Source organism: Acipenser ruthenus, chromosome 21 (assembly GCF_902713425.1).
Source record: "Acipenser ruthenus chromosome 21, fAciRut3.2 maternal haplotype, whole genome shotgun sequence".
Taxonomy (NCBI): Eukaryota; Metazoa; Chordata; class Actinopteri; order Acipenseriformes; family Acipenseridae; genus Acipenser; species Acipenser ruthenus.
The window spans coordinates 21,808,201-21,826,212 of NC_081209.1; the positions used below are offsets into that span (position 1 = coordinate 21,808,201).

Genomic DNA, 18,012 nt, shown 5'->3' on the forward strand with positions numbered 1-18,012 from the left:
TAAATCCCCCTCCTGACCTGTGAGGGTTCTAAGTAGCAAAAGGGAAAGGCTTTGTACGGGTTGGCCTGACAGTTCATTTCCTGGGTCGGCCTGGAAGAAGGCAAGACTCTGTTGCAGGAACGTATTGACCCGGAAGGTAAACGAGGTAGCAGCTGCAGGCTGCAATCGTTTACCAAGGGGTCATGCATGATCACATAAAGGGGCCAGAGAATTGTAAATCTTTTCCTTTGCTTGGTTTTTATTGAGAGACTGGAAGGACCGTGTGAGACGCAGAGAAAGCGTACGGGAAAATATTTGTGAGTGTTTTGTTTGTTTGTTCCTGTCTGTTTAGTAACTGTGTTTTTGTTATATAGCACTAGACAGCTAAACACAAATCTGGAGCTGTCGCCAAGGGCCGCACAAAACCGGATCAACACATCACTACAGTCACGATTAACATTGTTATCAGCACTTGTTCACAAGTATAGCACGTATTATATTGTACTTCACCACAAGCACTGAGAGCACTCACTTTGGACTTGTGATCGTGTGTGTGTCTAATTGTGTGTTAGTACTGTGCTTATTATTTACAGGACTGCAACCCTTTTGACTACTGTGCAATACACATTGTTGCGTATTGCCAGTTCATTATTATTTGCTGGCTGGTCATCAGACCATTGGATTAAAAATCATTAAATCAACCATTTCACCCATACTTTGTTGTCTGCTTGTTCTTGGGATTACTGCATCCGCACCACACCTGCTACTAATTACCACTTTGCCACAGGCTGTTATCTAAGAATGTTATGGGGGAAAAAATTACACAATTTGAATATTGAAATCAACTTATAATTGACTTTACAACCTTCGCAGAATACAATAATTTGATTTTATTCTGTAACACTGTGCTTGACGGTTAGTGAGCAAGTAGACATTTAAAGCATTTAACAACACATGCTGCATGCAGAAACCAGCCCTGTCTGACCACAATGCACCACACTGTACAGACCAGATGTGGCCGGTAAGCATTAAAGAACCTTTCTAAATACAGCACATGTATATTTACAGGAAACAATTTCTGTGTTTTGTACAATAGCTATACATCCCATGTACTAGAATAATTCAAATAAACACCAATAGTGTGAAGAGATACAGCTAGAATTTCACCTGATGTTATTTTTTTCTTTGCAAAATACAGGTACAGTACCTTCTACCCTTGTTAAAAGTGACTCTGGGTGTTTCAGTGGAGAAGGCGGTTTGCAAACCAAACAGAAGACTGCTGTGTATTGTGAGGAAAGAGCGGTGTCGCTTTTAAGGAATGGAGGGAAACTACACAACCCAGAATCCCGAGTACCAATTAATTGGGAGGGGTTACTGGGTTTATAAGGAAGCAAGGAAGAACAATCGAGGCAATGGGTGATCGTGGGGAACTCCGCCATATTGTCCTGTGGAAAGAAACCTGTAATCTTCAGTGTGCTGTAGAAGATTGGAAGGTAAAGTGAACCTTTGTATTTAAAAATAGTTTGGCATTCAGTTAATGCAAGTGCGTTTCTCCTCTTGGTGAGGTAGCCTTTTGTTTTGTTAAAGGTGGATTATTACTTGTGAAACGTTTTGTTTTTGAAGTTTATATTACTTCTCAGTGATCGATTTTTAAGGGATTCCGCGGTGTGTAGTTGTGCGCCGTCACAACAGCAGTGTCTGTTTTTACGTGTTGTAACACGGGACCAGGAGGTGTGCTGGTTATTCACACACGGCAGAGACAGCAAAATAAATCAGTCACAAGGGAGTCGTCAGACTTGAGTTATAAGACGCTGTTTATTTTGAACACTGGTAGGAGACACTTTGCATAGAGTTTGCACAGGAAAGGTGGACACGTGGTTTTTGGTTTGTTTCCAACTTGCATCTGTGGACAACCGGGAGTTGGCTGCCGGGGTTCTTCCCCACAGTCTGGATACAATTTATTGCCTTCTGTATTCCTGTCTCTGGACGTCCGGGGTCACTGCATTTTGTGTTCCTGGAACCCTTCTTAAGGAGGGGACTTAACCTGTGCTTACCTGTGTTTAAGAATTACTCCAGCAGAGGGAGCATGTTTTCTACTTACCTGTGTTACAGGATTACCCCAGCAGAGGGAGCACGTTTTCTACTTACCTGTGTTACAGGATCACTCCAGGAGAGGGAACCTGTCCTGCAGTACAGAACGACTCTGGCAAAGGGAGTTGGTCCTGCGCTTACCGGTGTCAACTGACTCACTCCAGGAGAAGGAGTCTCTTTACTGCTCATTGGGCTACACGTCAACTCTGGCCAGTGAGGTTCGCTCCGGTTGGATCTGTTACAGGCCAACACTTGTAGGCCTGTAGTAGCCTTGAAGTAGCTTAGAGAGGGTCAAAGAAGTGAGTTAGTCAGAGGCCCGTACAGGGCTTAGGCTATAGTAGAAACTGTTTATTTGTATAAATATTGTAAAAAAATAAAATATACTTGCCTGAGAATATAACGAGTCTGTGCCGGTTGGTGGGAGCGGGAAACCAGTGTCAATCAGTACTCCGACACTTGATCTTTTACAGTATCTACACTCATTTAGAAGAAATATAAAGCAATTATAAAAATAACCATTTCCTTTTATGTGACTAAAATGTTTTGTCCTACAGTGCGACTGTGTCCTTATACCATACAAGGGATACATGGTACATGGTTGCTAAATACTGTTACGCTCCACACAATTCTTTTTGCTCAGGTCATCATTCATATTACCACACTAGAAATACTTTTTTTCTTTTCAAAATGTTATTGAAGAGCACCTGGCAGTATTGCAATACATTGGTCTCAGATATTTGTAGGTTTAATGTGTCATGACTGGGGTGTTGCTCTGGATCTGGCCGTTTCAGAGGGCTGACTTCAGGTCCCAGTTTGTTGCAACAGTTCCTCTCTGAACAAGCTCTTTGTACTGTTTGTATTCACTTTCATCAAGTTTCTCCCTGGCAGTAGCTATGTCTGAATAAATGGCCGCAGTTTATTAAGTAAACAGAAGCATTAGCCACAGTGTTCTCTTAACAAATACCATATAATACCTGTCTGTTTTCAATAGAACTGCATAGCCACAAATAAGTGGCTGTTCAGAGCAGCCTAGTTGAAGGTACAGAGGCAGTGTGGAAGCTGGAAGGAGAGTTCTGATGATCTGCTGCTGGAAGCCCCCATATGAATAGCAAGCAGAGGAGAAAGAGCTAGCAGCAGAAATTGCTAAGTAAATTATGTAATGCTTTTCTGTCAGTTAGTAGCTTCCTGCTGCTGCTTGTTCCTGGAATAAATTATTAAAAGGTATAGTGCTGTAAATGCAGTAGATTTACTGTACGGATGTTGGTTTACAGCATATGTTAAACATATACAAATCATATTATAACATTTCTAGGTCTATGGTAGCTTTATTACATAGGAGGCTGTGTGGTCCAGTGGTTAAAGAAAAGGGCTTGTAACCAAGAGATCGCCGGTTCAAATCCCACCTCAGCCACTGACTCATTGTGTGACCCTAAGCAAGTCACTTAACCTCCTTGTGGTCCGTCTTTCGGGTGAAACGTAATTGTAAGTGACTCTGCAGCTGATGCATAGTTCACACACCCTAGTTTCTGTATGTCGCCTTGGATAAAGGCGTCTGTTAAATAAACAAATAATAATAATAACAATAGTTCCTGCATAAGAGTTCCACTGAACTGGTTATGCATCAAGGCCATAAGTGCCATTAGAGGGGCTCCCGAGTGGCACATCCAGTAAAAGCACTCGCTGGAGTGCAGGATGCGCTCTATAGCCTGGACGTCGCAAGTTCGAGTCCAGGCTATTCTACAGCCGACCGTGGACGGGAGCTTCCAAGGGGCGGCGCTCAATTGGCCGAGCGTCGCCTGGGGTGAGGGAGGGTTAGGTCGGCCAGGGTGTCCTCGGCTCACCGCGCACCAGCGACCCCTGTAGTCTGGCCGGGCGCCTGCGGGCTTGCCTGTAAGCTGCCCAGAGCTGCGTTGTCCTCCGACGATGTAGCTCTGAGGCGGCTGCACGGTGAGTTCGCAGTATGTAAAGAAGCGGGCGGCTGACAGCACACGCTTCGGAGGACAGCGTGTGTTCATCTTCGCCCCTCCCGAGTCTTTTCTCTTTAATAAATGCTTAATTATTAATCAGTTCTCTGTATTGTGAAATGTCCTGCTAAAAACTTCCTCCATGATACCATATTCTTTACCATTTTTGCACAATGCTTTAATGTGCTTTCCTTTTTCCTTGTAGTAAGCTTTGAAAAGTACACAATACAAAAAAAAACCCAGAATAATAACCTAATAAGCATTTTTCAAATAAAACGATGTACACAGCAAACATGACACTTACCAAGTGAATTAAAATCCTTGTGGTCTGATGAATCCCAGAATAACAATACTAAGCTCTTTTCCATAAAAATCTTTGTTGGGTTCCTAAGTGGCGCATCCAGTAAAGGCACGCCACGTGGAGTGCAGGATACACCCTATAGCCTGGAGGTCGCAGGTTCAAATCCAGGGTACGTCATTGCTGACCATGACCGGGGGTTCCTAGAGAGCAGTGCACAATTGGCTGAGCGTCGCCCGGGCAGGGAGGGAAAGTTTAGGGGTGAGAATTAAGAAAGATATTGAGGAGGAGGTAACATTGAAAGTCGTATAGGAAGGGTGAGACAAAAAAATATAAACTCTGTCATCAGTCCATGGTGTTTTAAAAATCCAGTGATTGATTTGTATTTATTAAAAGTTAAAGAGAAGGAGGAAAGAGGGGTTTTCTGTGAACTTGCAGGGAAATGGGTAAACTGTGTATGGGAAAATTACTGTAAGATTTTTACAGATGGGTCTAAAAATACATATAATGGTAGGATTGGAGCAGCTTATTACTTTCCAGAATATGAGGTAGGAAAATGTGTACGTATTACACATAACGTGTCTATTATGATGGCTGAACTCATATGGATTCTTTTGGCATTACAATGGATTATAGAGGTTAAGGTAGAGAGGGCAGTCATTTTTTTCAGATTCGTTATCAGGGCTACAGGCAATTAAAAATGAAGGAAAAGGGGGTAGAAGGGATTTAGCACAGGAGGTAATGTATCTAAGTGTCAGAATGTGTGTGTTTAGGATTGTATGTGGTTTTTGTGTGGATTCCATTGCATATAGGAATAGAGGGGAATGAGAGGGCAGATGGGTTAGCAAAGATGGCAGTGAAGAAAGTGAATGTGGGCATGGATGTTCATTATGGGTTAAGAGAATATTATAAAATAATAGAAAACATTATAGTGAATGAATGGCAGAATATGTGGAATAGGGAAAAAGGGCATAAATTATATAAATCACAACATAGTCAGTTTGTGGGAAGGATGGTATGGAGGGAATAGACAGGAGGAAGTTAACCTAATAAGGTTATAGGACATTCAACTTTAAATGAACATTTTTATAGAATTGGAGTGCATGAGAATGGGTTATGTATGAGATGTGGGGTTATGGAAACTGGTACACTTGATGGTTGAATGTGCTAGATATAGGGAAGTGAGATTAGAGGTAGGAGGAGAGTGAGGGCTTTGAATATTCCGAATAATTTTTTTTTCGGGACGGCATGGGGGATGGTAATAGAATAGATAGGGGTATGGTCAGGTATATAGGGAAATTCATTAAGAAAACAGGGAGATTTAAACAGTCTAAAGATTTAAAAGTCAAGTTCAGCTATGCCTAAACTTTGTATTGCGGTAGGTTGTTCTAATATAGCTAGTGACGGATAAGCCTCTTCAAATTGCCACCAGGCGAGAAACTTCGGGCTGAATGGGTTAGGCAAGTAAGGCGAACTCGCTATCATTTTATAACTCAGCACTCAGTACTTTGTAGTGCACATTTCACAGAGGAATGTTTTGACAACCAGACAGCTCTGATAACATCATTTTTAATTCATGTGTAACACAAACAGAAACTTATACAGGATGCGGTACCCACAGTATTTAAAAGAAAAGTCTCAGCACATCCTGCTCATCGAGTCCGACCATCTGATAGGAACAGTACAAGCACTAAGCCCGTGCAATTATTGGACCAGCACACCCAAACACACTGCTGTGTGCAAACTTCAAAGAAAGCGAGTAAGTTGTGTTTGTTTACTATTTTGTACGTATCCTGTAGAAGAATTAAGCCGTCTGTGCCATAACATTCATTAACTCTAGGGCAGTGGACCTCAAAGCCGTGCCCGCGAAGCCAGACCATCGTGTCCGCGGCAGCTGTACTCATATGGGTCATTCCACGAATAGAGGACATTTTGTGTCCCTCTAACATATTTTTGAAAAGTTTTGAATTAACATTCAACTAAACTTATCTGCTGTTTATATGTGTGTTATCTAATAATAAAGCACAATGTCAGTCATCCAAGGTTTTTTTTTATGTATTAAAAACACTTTTATGTCTAAGAAGATCAGCATTCTGCCATGTCCCCAATAATGATCTTTCAACTTCTATTGAGCATATAACCCATAAAATCCAAACATGTTCTCAAAATCTCACCAATATTATAAAGTCCCATTGTCTTCTTACTGTTCAGATACATATATTTTTATATTAATTAATCTGTAATAAAAAATGCAATTTTTTTTGTGTCCCTCAATCCACTGTCAACCCTGTTACTATGATGAAACTCCCCTATAAAAAAATGGTACTGTTCCTCAAGTCATGTGATTCTAAGGAAGTAACATCATTTGGTGAGTAAAGGCCAACCCTGTTACCGTCAAGTGAAGAGTCTTGGGAGATGGTACGACGGGGATTTAAAGGACACAGTTCGTGTGGGAGAAGTTAGACAGCAAGCAGTGGAAGGGTTGAAGAGCATAGACAGCTGCGCTCTACCAGGCAAACTAAAACTCTGGTGCTTTCAGTCTACTGCCGAGGTTGCTGTGGCCACTGACTGTGTACAAGGTTTCTTTGACAACAGAAAGATTAAGTGGAAGCTTTAATCAGTTCATACATCAGGAAATGGTTGGGAGTTCCACGCTGCCTCAGCAGAGTGGGACTTTATGGTAAAGGAATACTGCAGCTACCAGTCTCCGCTCTAACCAAGGAGTTTAAGTGCGCCAAGGTCAGACTGGAAATGGCATTAGTAGAGTCACGTGACAAATGCGTAAGGGAGGCAGCACCTGTGTTGAAAACTGGAAGAAAGTGGGCAGCAAAGAAAGCTGTGGAAGATGCAAAGGCTGCCCTTCGAATTGGTGATATCATGGGGCAAGTTCAGCATGGAAGAGGGGGTCTTGGTCTCAGTTCAGCTCCTCCTACATGGCACAAGGCAGCCCCAGCTCAAAGGAGGAAGCTGGTAGTCAACGAGGTGCAAAAGCAGGAGGAGAGGATGAGGTGTATACAGGCCATTTCCCAGGCCAAGCAGGGAGAATGGATGAGATGGGAGAGTGTGGAACTACGCAAGATTGGCTGGCAAGACCTATGGTCAATGGAACAGAGCAGGATCAGTTTTCTCATCAGATCAACATATGATGTTCTCCCATCACCACAGAACCTAAACCTCTGGGTAGGAGAGGATCCCTCATGTCCTTTGTGTTCATCACCTGCAACATTAAGGCACATTTTGACAGGATGTAAGGTGGCTCTTAGCCAAGGACGGTTTACTTGGCGCCATGACCAGGTGCTGCGATGTTTGGCCTTAGCATTGGAAGACAAGCGTAACATGACCAATAAGTTGCCACCTGTTCCATCAAAACATTACACACAAAAGATAACATTCCTCCGCCCAGGAGAGCAACCACCAAGAAAAGGTGTTAAAACCAATCCTCGCCCAGGACAACTGGAAGCTGCTAGAGACTGGAAAATGCTGGCAGATGTTGGTCAACGGCTTATTTTTCCACCTGAGATTGCCACCACTAACCTTCGACCAGATATTGTCTTGTGGTCTGGATCAGCACGCCTTGTTCACCTGGTAGAGTTAACAGTGCCATGGGAGGATGCTGTAGATGAGGCGTATGAGAGGAAGAAACTGCGGTATGCTCAACTAGCCACTGAAGCGGAACAGCGAGGATGGAGAGTCCGGGTTTACCCAGTGGAAGTGGGTTGTCGAGGATTTGTGGCACACTCTACAACCCGGTTTCTCAGAGACGTCGGATTCAGTGGCCAAGAGTTGCGTCGCACAGTGAAGAACTTATCTGAAGCAGCAGAGAGGAGCAGCAACTGGCTGTGGTTGAGACGGAAAGATTCTGGCTGGGGATCTCAAGCACAATAGAAAGAAAGAAACGCTGATGTACAGGTAAGTAAGCTGGGCTGAGTTGAGTGGGGGACGGAGGGGGGTGATGCTGGGACTCTAGAATCACCGTCGAGCCCTCTTGAGGTGTCGTGGGCTAGTCGACGAAACACTGAGGATGGAAGGTGCCCACTTGAAGACCCCAGAGATGTACCCTACTTAGCTCAATCCAGACGGTTGTCATGCTGATGCGCTGGCGAGGCCGCACTGTGGTTGATCCCCGGAGCCAGCATTTCAGCCGTTGTGTGTGCTGATGCGCCAGGGAGGCAAAATAAGCTGATCCCTGGAGCCAGCATTACACTTCAGCCATTAACACCAGACAGAAGGATATCTACATCATCATATGGAAGGAAACGTAAATGGATGGAGACACATATGGATCACATTAGTTTACTGTAAAGCTACGTCTTAGTTGGTGCTTATCTTGGCTAGAGCCGAGTTCAAATCAGCATGAAGTTTTAACATCTACTCTCAATGGAGAGTAGATACAACTCTAATACAACTCACACAGTTTCAGTCAAACAAAAAATGAGGTTTCTTCTACAAGAGCAACATTGGAATCAACCGCAGTGCCGAAATCGGATTCAAGCACTGGGACAGCTGCAGGATCAAGCATGGAGCCCACACCAGAGTGCTCAGCACCGTTGAAAAAAAAATAAAGTGGAATTTACCCAGGCAGGCAAGCACACATTTTTTATCACAGTGGGAACATGACTATTTTGCAGTTGCGATGTGTGTATTATTTGTCTGAAAGTCCTCCCTAATAAAAGCTACAACTTAAACATGCATTGGTACAAATCAGAATACAAAGACATGTACCCATTGGACAGCAGTGCCAGAAAGAAGAAAATAGCAGAGCTTAAAGCCTGTTTGAGTTTTCAACAAAGTACGCTGCGCAAAACAGGGAACCAGGCAGAAGTGGTGACCGAGGCGCCGTTCCGAATTGCATGGGTACTAGCCAGAAGAAAAAAAAACAAACGTTTACAGATGGGCAACTGTGCAGTTAGAGTTGCTGGAGTTTCAAAATGACCTTTCTTTGCCACAGTGCTACAAATCCAGCAACAAGAGGGCTGACTTTTGGCTGAAGGTACCAAGAGATCAATACCCGTGTTTGGCATCTTCCAGCCTAAAAATACTTTGTATGTTCTCAAGCACATACTTCATTTTCCGTGATGAATGTTGTTAAAAACAAGCTGCAGAATTGCTTGGGATGTGACAGATTGGAGCACTGTATCAGGATCGCCACCACATCCTTTCAACCACATTACAGGCGTCTTGTGCAGCAGATCAACAAACCAAGAATTTCTTCACAAAAATAAGGTATTTACGGGATATATACTTTCTTTATTGTTGGTCCGGTTTGAAGTTTATACCACCTTGTCTTTGTAATCGAATAATAAATAGTGCTTCATAAAAAAGGCAACGGAAAAGTAATTATTTAACAGTGGTCAAATCTTTACACTGGATCAGATGTTTTATACACCTAACATAGTGTATCCAGGTGATAACACAAGTATGGAAGGTATTGTTTTAAAACACATAGTTGGCAGTATACATCAGCGTGCCTTCAATGAGCCAGGTTGGACAGATATATGCCCACGTCCAAATTACTTTGAGGACCACTGCTCTAGGGCCTATAGCAATTAATAGCCAAGGTACAGCTAGTCACTTCATTTAAAGTTTGGGTTGCAACCACATCGAAATGCATTATTATTATTATTATTATTATTATCATTATTATTATTATTATTATTATTATTATTATTATTATTATTATTATTATTATTATTTCAAAAATGTTTAAAACAAACAATAAAAGCAATAAGTATCATCTTTATCAAAAATAATAATTTTAACTGTCTTAACTTTTCAAGTTGGTTGCTGATCTCATTTCACCAAAGCAGGCAGAGCAGCATACACCAGAGGTACAGGAAACTGACATGGATGATGATGGCTATGTAATGGGAGTCATATTTTCCATCCCTGTATATAGATAGTTGAGAGATTAATTGATTAAAATAACTCAGAAAGGTATTTTTAGGACATTAGGACCTTCTCTTGATCAAACGTCAGGGGCTGAGTCATTCATTATTGATTCTGCAACTGTCACCGTGGAAGTTGTGAGCTGGGTTGGATCCCCTCATTTCAAAAAGCAGGTAAGTGATCATTATTTCTTAATGAATTACATTTGTTCCCTATTATTTTCCCCAACACCAAGCTCATCTGAACTTTCGCTAAAGCACTGGTTTTCAAATTTGGTCAAAGATATATATTACTGTACAAAGATTTTAGAGAAATTACTTTAGCTAAAAACTATATAAGAGGCTCTCTGTATTATGTGCACTGAAAAAAAAATAAAGCTTAGGAGTATGCGAGAAAACATTGGGCACATTCAGAATCTGACTGCAATGATCTTATTGCAAGTATTGGGAAATATGTGCACTCAATTCCTAAGTGTGTACATTTGTACTGTTGGAGGGGTACAGAAAAGCACAAGGACAGCCTACCCACATTTCACTGCACCAATGATTTTGTCTTGTTCCTGTACTGTATTCAGATTAGGCTACCCATGATGTGTAATTTTGCGTAACAATAATAAGAAAAAAACTTCCTTATTGGAGTAAATCAAATCAAGTAGCACAGCCCAAAGGAATTCAGTCCCATGCACTTGTGCCCGGAACGAGCATTGGTTTAAGGTAGACTACAATTTAGCTATATATATATAGTGTGATTCAGCAAAATATTTTGTAATTTGTATGCACAGTATTGGATTGATTCATTATAATAACGAAATTTCATAGAATGGCACTGTCTTGTACAAAGTGGATCACTAATGCATTTTTTAAGAAGTCTTGTTTATTCATGTTAGTCTTTTTATTCATGGTCCTGCAGCTGCAATTTTGGAGGCAGCCCTGCAAGCCCACTGACAATGCAGAGAGATCAGTTCATCTGCTCAGTGGAAAGAATCAGGATTTCCTCAGTAACTGCTCCAGAATCATCAAAGGGGACGTGGAAGCCATTGAGCATGCACTCTTGAGCCAATTACTTATTGCAAATAAGAAAAAGCCTTTAACTGAGAATGACTATTTGGACATGACTGTGGATTGTTCTGCCTTTTTAAAAAACAGAAGATTCCTTACCTTCCCACTCAGCCAGGAGGAAACAGACTTCCCAATCGCCTACTCCCTTGTGGTGCATGAGAAAATCGAGATGTTTGAAAGGCTTCTGAGGGCCATTTACAATCCCCAGAATGTATACTGTGTCCATGTAGACCAGAAGTCTCCAGAGAACTTCACCAAGGCTGTGAGAGCCATCGTGTCCTGCTTGCCGAATGTCTTTGTTGCCAGTAAGCTGGAGAAAGTGGTCTATGCTTCTTGGTCACGGGTGCAGGCTGATCTGAACTGTATGAAGGATCTTCTTGCAACAGCTGTCCAATGGAGGTATCTTCTGAACACCTGCGGGACTGACTTTCCTATCAAGACCAATGCTGAGATAGTCCGATCCCTCAAATTGCTGAACGGCAAGAATAACTTAGAGTCTGAAACTACCCCAGAGTATAAGAAAAAACGTTGGAGATACCACTACGAGGTCACGGATTCCGTAAGCAGGACTGATACAAAGAAGAGCCCACCTCCTATTAGCACCCCAATGTTCTCAGGCAGTGCTTACTTTGTCATCACCAGGGAGTTTGTGGAGTACCTGCTTGAAAACCCTGAAGCACAGAAGCTTATTGAATGGGAAAAGGATACCTACAGCCCTGATGAGCACCTCTGGGCCACTCTCCAAAGAATGCCTGGGGTACCGGGCTCCAACCCACCAAATGGAAAATTCCATGCCTCAGATATGATCTCCATTGCCCGGCTAGTGAAATGGTCATTCTTGGAAGGAGATGTCAGTAAAGGGGCTACCTATCCACGCTGCACTGGGATTTATCAAAGATTAGTTTGCATCTACGGCTCTGGGGATCTTCAGTGGATACTCGGACATCATCATCTCTGCCAATAAATTTGACACTCAAGTGGATGACATTGCAATCCAATGTCTTGAAGAGCATCTCAGGCGCAAGGCTGTTTATGGAGAAGGTTTATAGACACTGTGATTAGCCTGAACTGGGACTTGAGAATTATATAAATGGGGAGAGGTTTATTATTAAAGTGGTAATGGAAATGTATAAGTTTTCATATTAATAATTATGTTTCCTTTAAAATTACACTAAAACTAGTAAGAGATAATGGTATGTATGGCTTTATATTTCTGAGCATTTATTGTTTTAAATGCTGTTCTTGTTTGTTCAATAATACAGTTTAGTTTGTACTGGAATTTCATTTTTTCCTAAATACATATTTGACTACTATGAAAAAAAGAACTTCAGTGGTTCAATAATTAGGGGATTTCAAAAGATAATCTGTTTAGCACCTGTAGTTTAAGCCTTATATGATTTACTAGTGAATACTATAGACAATGACAAGTATTGATTACAGTACAACAAATTATACTATTTATTTAATAACATTCCATTACTGCATAGTGATATAACAGCAAACAATTAAAGCAAAATATATTCTTATACAGATTATATTATTCAATTAGTTTATACCATAACACAAATAGAGTGATCAGTTTCTACTTGCACCCTGGGAACTCTTCTGCAAGGCAGGGCACTAAGCTAATTACTGTTATCAACTTGGTGACATCACCACCTGTTTCCTCAACACACAACTTTAAGTGCATTCATGACCTTATTAGTTAGATTATATCAGAGTCATCATAACCTGCCCTGTATCTAATCATCTGCTAAGTTCGAGTAACCTATTAATGTTCTCAAACCATTCTTTACATTACATTAACGAGTTCTTGCTAAACCTGTCCTATTTACCACTAAATGTACTAATAACAGGATTTTCTCCTTCGCTGTGCAAAACTTGCACTCCCAGTTGCTTCTGTTCTACACACTCTTGCATACTTACACAACTTATTTAAACATACGTGGACTCTTTCTTTAGCAAAGTACAGTCTAGTTGTTCATACATAGTTTTCTACATTTCCCAATATTTTCCTACAACATAAAAGACATGGGTCGAGACTTTTTTTACTTCTTTTTTTACAATATATACTTAATAGTATTTCCTTGCACTTATTTAGCAACACATGGAAGGAAAATTTCATTTTCTCATTTTCTCTGTCTGTTTTGAAGAATTGTGGACGCCCTGCAAGTTAAGCTTCAGAATAATTAGATAAATTACCGATAGAAAAAACCTCTGCTGTACAAAATATGTCGAGCAAAGTTTATAAAGAAAGAAATTCAGTTATTGTACAAAGTCTTATGTTAAGTATTTTTCCTTACACACCTAGTCTTCAGTTACAGTATAAAATTGATATTAAAAAGGTCTATATTTTTGCTGTTCTATGCATTAAGGTACATCCAACACTATAAATGTAGGCACACACGTTTCCTCCCCTTTAAAGACTTCTTGTCACTCAGGTCACACACAACTAAATAAACCACCTATAATAAGAAGGTTATAAAAGTCATAATCTCCACTGCTGAACGTACTGTAGACAATCAGTGGTGTTAAATGTGCTGTTTTATTTTGCCACAGAATTAATTTTGTCTTGTTTACAAAGTTTGTTGCAAGCTGCAGCAGAACTCAATAGAGAATACAGTGGGGCTCGGGCACAGAAATATCGCGAGTGCACGTCCAGCGATCTTTTAAAAACTGCATCTGTACAAGCATGGAATAATGTGGGGATACAGAATTCTATGGGGTAATGTTACAGAAACACCTGTCAGAACAATCTGATTTTGAGATACATGCCTCGGTTCTAATGTTAGTGAGTGAAGTTTTTCCAGTCAAATCTGCATATGTAAAAAAAAAACTAAAAAAAAAACATAATCGTTTTGGGTTCTTCCTTGAGTTAGAGCCCTAGGCACATGACTAGTTTGCCTAAGCGTGAATCCGACCCTGAGCTCATGTGTGTCTTATTAAACTTGTAATAAAAACAAGAATGGATCAAACCACTTGGCTATGTAATGGGAGTCATATTTTCCATCCCTGTATATAGATAGTTGAGAGATTAATTGATTAAAATAACTCAGAAAGGTATTTTTAGGACATTAGGACCTTCTCTTGATCAAACGTCAGGGGCTGAGTCATTCATTATTGATTCTGCAACTGTCACCGTGGAAGTTGTGAGCTGGGTTGGATCCCCTCATTTCAAAAAGCAGGTAAGTGATCATTATTTCTTAATGAATTACATTTGTTCCCTATTATTTTCCCCAACACCAAGCTCATCTGAACTTTCGTTAAAGCACTGGTTTTCAAATCTGGTCAAAGATATATATTACTGTACAAAGATTTTAGAGAAATTACTTTAGCTAAAAACTATATAAGAGGCTCTCTGTATTATGTGCACTGAAAAAAAAAAAGCTTAGGAGTATGCGAGAAAACATTGGGAACATTCAGAATCTGACTGCAATGATCTTATTGCAAGTATTGGGAAATATGTGCACTCAATTCCTAAGTGTGTACATTTGTACTGTTGGAGGGGTACAGAAAAGCACAAGGACAGCCTACCCACATTTCACTGCACCAATGATTTTGTCTTGTTCCTGTACTGTATTCAGATTAGGCTATCCATGATGTGTAATTTTGCATAACAATAATAAGAAAAAAACGTCCTTATTGGAGTAAATTAAATCAACTAGCACAGCCCAAAGGAATTCAGTCCCATGCACTTGTGCCCGGAACGAGCATTGGTTTAAGGTAGACTACAATTTAGCTATATATATATAGTGTGATTCAGCAAAATATTTTGTAATTTGTATGCACAGTATTGGATTGATTCATTATAATAACAAAATTTCATAGAATGGCACTGTCTTGTACAAAGTGGATCACTAATGCATTTTTTAAGAAGTCTTGTTTATTCATGTTAGTCTTTTTATTCATGGTCCTGCAGCTGCAATTTTGGAGGCAGCCCTGCAAGCCCACTGACATTGCAGAGAGATCAGTTCATCTGCTCAGTGGAAAGAATCAGGATTTCCTCAGTAACTGCTCCAGAATCATCAAAGGGGACGTGGAAGCCATTGAGCATGCACTCTTGAGCCAATTACTTATTGCAAATAAGAAAAAGCCTTTAACTGAGAATGACTATTTGGACATGACTGTGGATTGTTCTGCCTTTGTAAAAAACAGAAGATTCCTTACCTTCCCACTCAGCCAGGAGGAAACAGACTTCCCAATCGCCTACTCCATTGTGGTGCATGAGAAAATCGAGATGTTTGAAAGGCTTCTGAGGGCCATTTACAATCCCCAGAATGTATACTGTGTCCATGTATACCAGAAGTCTCCAGAGAACTTCACCAAGGCTGTGAGAGCCATCGTGTCCTGCTTGCCGAATGTCTTTGTTGCCAGTAAGCTGGAGAAAGTGGTCTATGCTTCTTGGTCACGGGTGCAGGCTGATCTGAACTGTATGAAGGATCTTCTTGCAACAGCTGTCCAATGGAGGTATCTTCTGAACACCTGCGGGACTGACTTTCCTATCAAGACCAATGCTGAGATAGTCCGATCCCTCAAATTGCTGAACGGCAAGAATAACTTAGAGTCTGAAACTACCCCAGAGTATAAGAAAAAACGTTGGAGATACCACTACGAGGTCACGGATTCCGTAAGCAGGACTGATACAAAGAAGAGCCCACCTCCTATTAGCACCCCAATGTTCTCAGGCAGTGCTTACTTTGTTGTCACCAGGGAGTTTGTGGAGTACCTGCTTGAAAACCCTGAAGCACAGAAGTTTTTTGAATGGGAAAAGGATACCTACAGCCCTGATGAGCACGTCTGGGCCACTCTCCAAAGAATGCCTGGGGTACCGGGCTCCAACCCACCAAATGAACAATTCCATGTCTCAGATATGATCTCCATTGCCCGGCTAGTGAAATGGTCATTCTTGGAAGGAGATGTCAGTAAAGGGGCTTCCTATCCACGCTGCACTGGGATTTATCAAAGATTAGTTTGCATCTACGGCTCTGGGGATCTTCAGTGGATACTCGGACATCATCATCTCTTTGCCAATAAATTTGACACTCAAGTGGATGACATTGCAATCCAATGTCTTGAAGAGCATCTCAGGCGCAAGGCTGTTTATGGAGAAGGTTTATAGACACTGTGATTAGCCTGAACTGGGACTTGAGAATTATATAAACGGGGAGAGGTTTATTATTAAAGTGGTAATGGAAATGTATAAGTTTTCATATTAATAATTATGTTTCCTTTAAAATTACACTAAATCTAGTAAGAGATAATGGTATGTATGGCTTTATATTTCTGAGCATTTATTGTTTTAAATGCTGTTCTTGTTTGTTCAATAATACAGTTTAGTTTGTACTGGAATTTCATTTTTTCCTAAATACATATTTGACTACTATGAAAAAAAGAACTTCAGTGGTTCAATAATTAGGGGATTTCAAAAGATAATCTGTTTAGCACCTGTAGTTTAAGCCTTATATGATTTACAGTACAACAAATTATACTATTTATTTAATAACATTCCAATTATTGCATAGTGATATAACAGCAAACAATTAAAGCAAAATATATTCTTATACAGATTATATTATTCAATTAGTTTATACCATAACACAAATAGACTGATCAGTTTCTACCTGCATACCGGGAAATCTTCTGCAAGGCAGGGCACTAAGCTATTTACAGTTATTACAGATAATGGTAGGGTTGGAGCAGCTTATTACATTCCAGAATTTCAGGTAGGAAATGTATTACAGATAACATGTCTGCACTGCACACACACACACACACTCACGCAGACACACACTAACGGCGTGCCCCGTACCCTCACAATACACGGAACCTTAACAGGACGTAACAAACAACGTCCAGGATGCTGCCATCGCCAGGGTCGTTACATAGCCCCCACCCCCCTTAGTCCCTCGTCCCCGAGGGAAGAACAAAGTCTCAGAAACGACCCTGGAGGCGATGATGTCTTTGCGGGCGGGAGCCCTGTGTGGAGGACGGGCTCCTGTCAGCCACTGGGGACAGGAAAACTGAACCGTCAGGGGAAGAACCCTCAACCCTGGGGGTGGGAGGACTGTTAGGGCGGGGTGGATCAGGAGGGGGCAGGGGAGGATTGTCAGGAGTTGCTGGGTTGGACGGTGCTGGGTGTCGTCCGAGGTAGGGGGCCAGCAGATCCCGGTGCAGCACTACCTTGCGTCCTCTGGGAGGCAGCTGCACCCGGTAGGCCACGTCCCCGATCCTCTCCAGGACATGGCAAGGACCAAGCTAGTGGCTGTCCAATTGGCGGCCAGCGTGCGGTTGAACCTCTCCACCAGTGCGTCGCTCTGAGGGTGCAGAGGGGTGGTCCGCGTCTTCTTGATGCCCAGGCGCCGGCACATCCCGGCAAAGACCCGGGACTCAAAGTTGCGTCCTTGGTCAGAATGCAACTCTTGAGGGACCCCGAACCGGCTGAAGAACCCCTCCAGCAGTGTTTCAGCGACCGTCTCTGCCTCCTGGTCTGGCAAAGCGTACGCCTCTGGCCACTTAGTGAGGTAATCGAGGGCCACCAGAACGAACCGGTTCCCCCTCTCGGAGCGTGGAAAGGGGCCTAGTACGTCCACGGCAACCCTCTCCATAGGCCCCCCGACCTGGTACTGCTGGAGCGGGGCGTGCGACCGGCCCTGGGGTCCTTTCCGGGCAGTGCAGATGTCACAGCGTCGGCAGTGGTCCTCCATGTCTCACCTGCACTGCCCCCAGTAGAACGACT

General features: G+C 41.9%; 1 protein-coding gene and 1 pseudogene across 1 annotated transcript; both read left to right on the top strand.

The window, feature by feature from the left end:
• Positions 1 to 10,875: 10,875 nt before the first annotated feature.
• Positions 10,876 to 12,555, top strand: LOC131699123 (beta-1,3-galactosyl-O-glycosyl-glycoprotein beta-1,6-N-acetylglucosaminyltransferase 3-like; annotated as a pseudogene).
• A 133-nt stretch (positions 12,556 to 12,688) lies between these two features.
• LOC117427993 (beta-1,3-galactosyl-O-glycosyl-glycoprotein beta-1,6-N-acetylglucosaminyltransferase 3-like) lies at positions 12,689 to 16,625 on the top strand. Its single transcript, XM_058995042.1, has one exon. It carries the CDS (start codon positions 15,106 to 15,108, stop codon positions 16,393 to 16,395), a length of 1,290 nt encoding a protein of 429 aa, XP_058851025.1. The 5' UTR covers positions 12,689 to 15,105; the 3' UTR covers positions 16,396 to 16,625.
• The last annotated feature ends 1,387 nt before the right edge of the window (positions 16,626 to 18,012 follow it).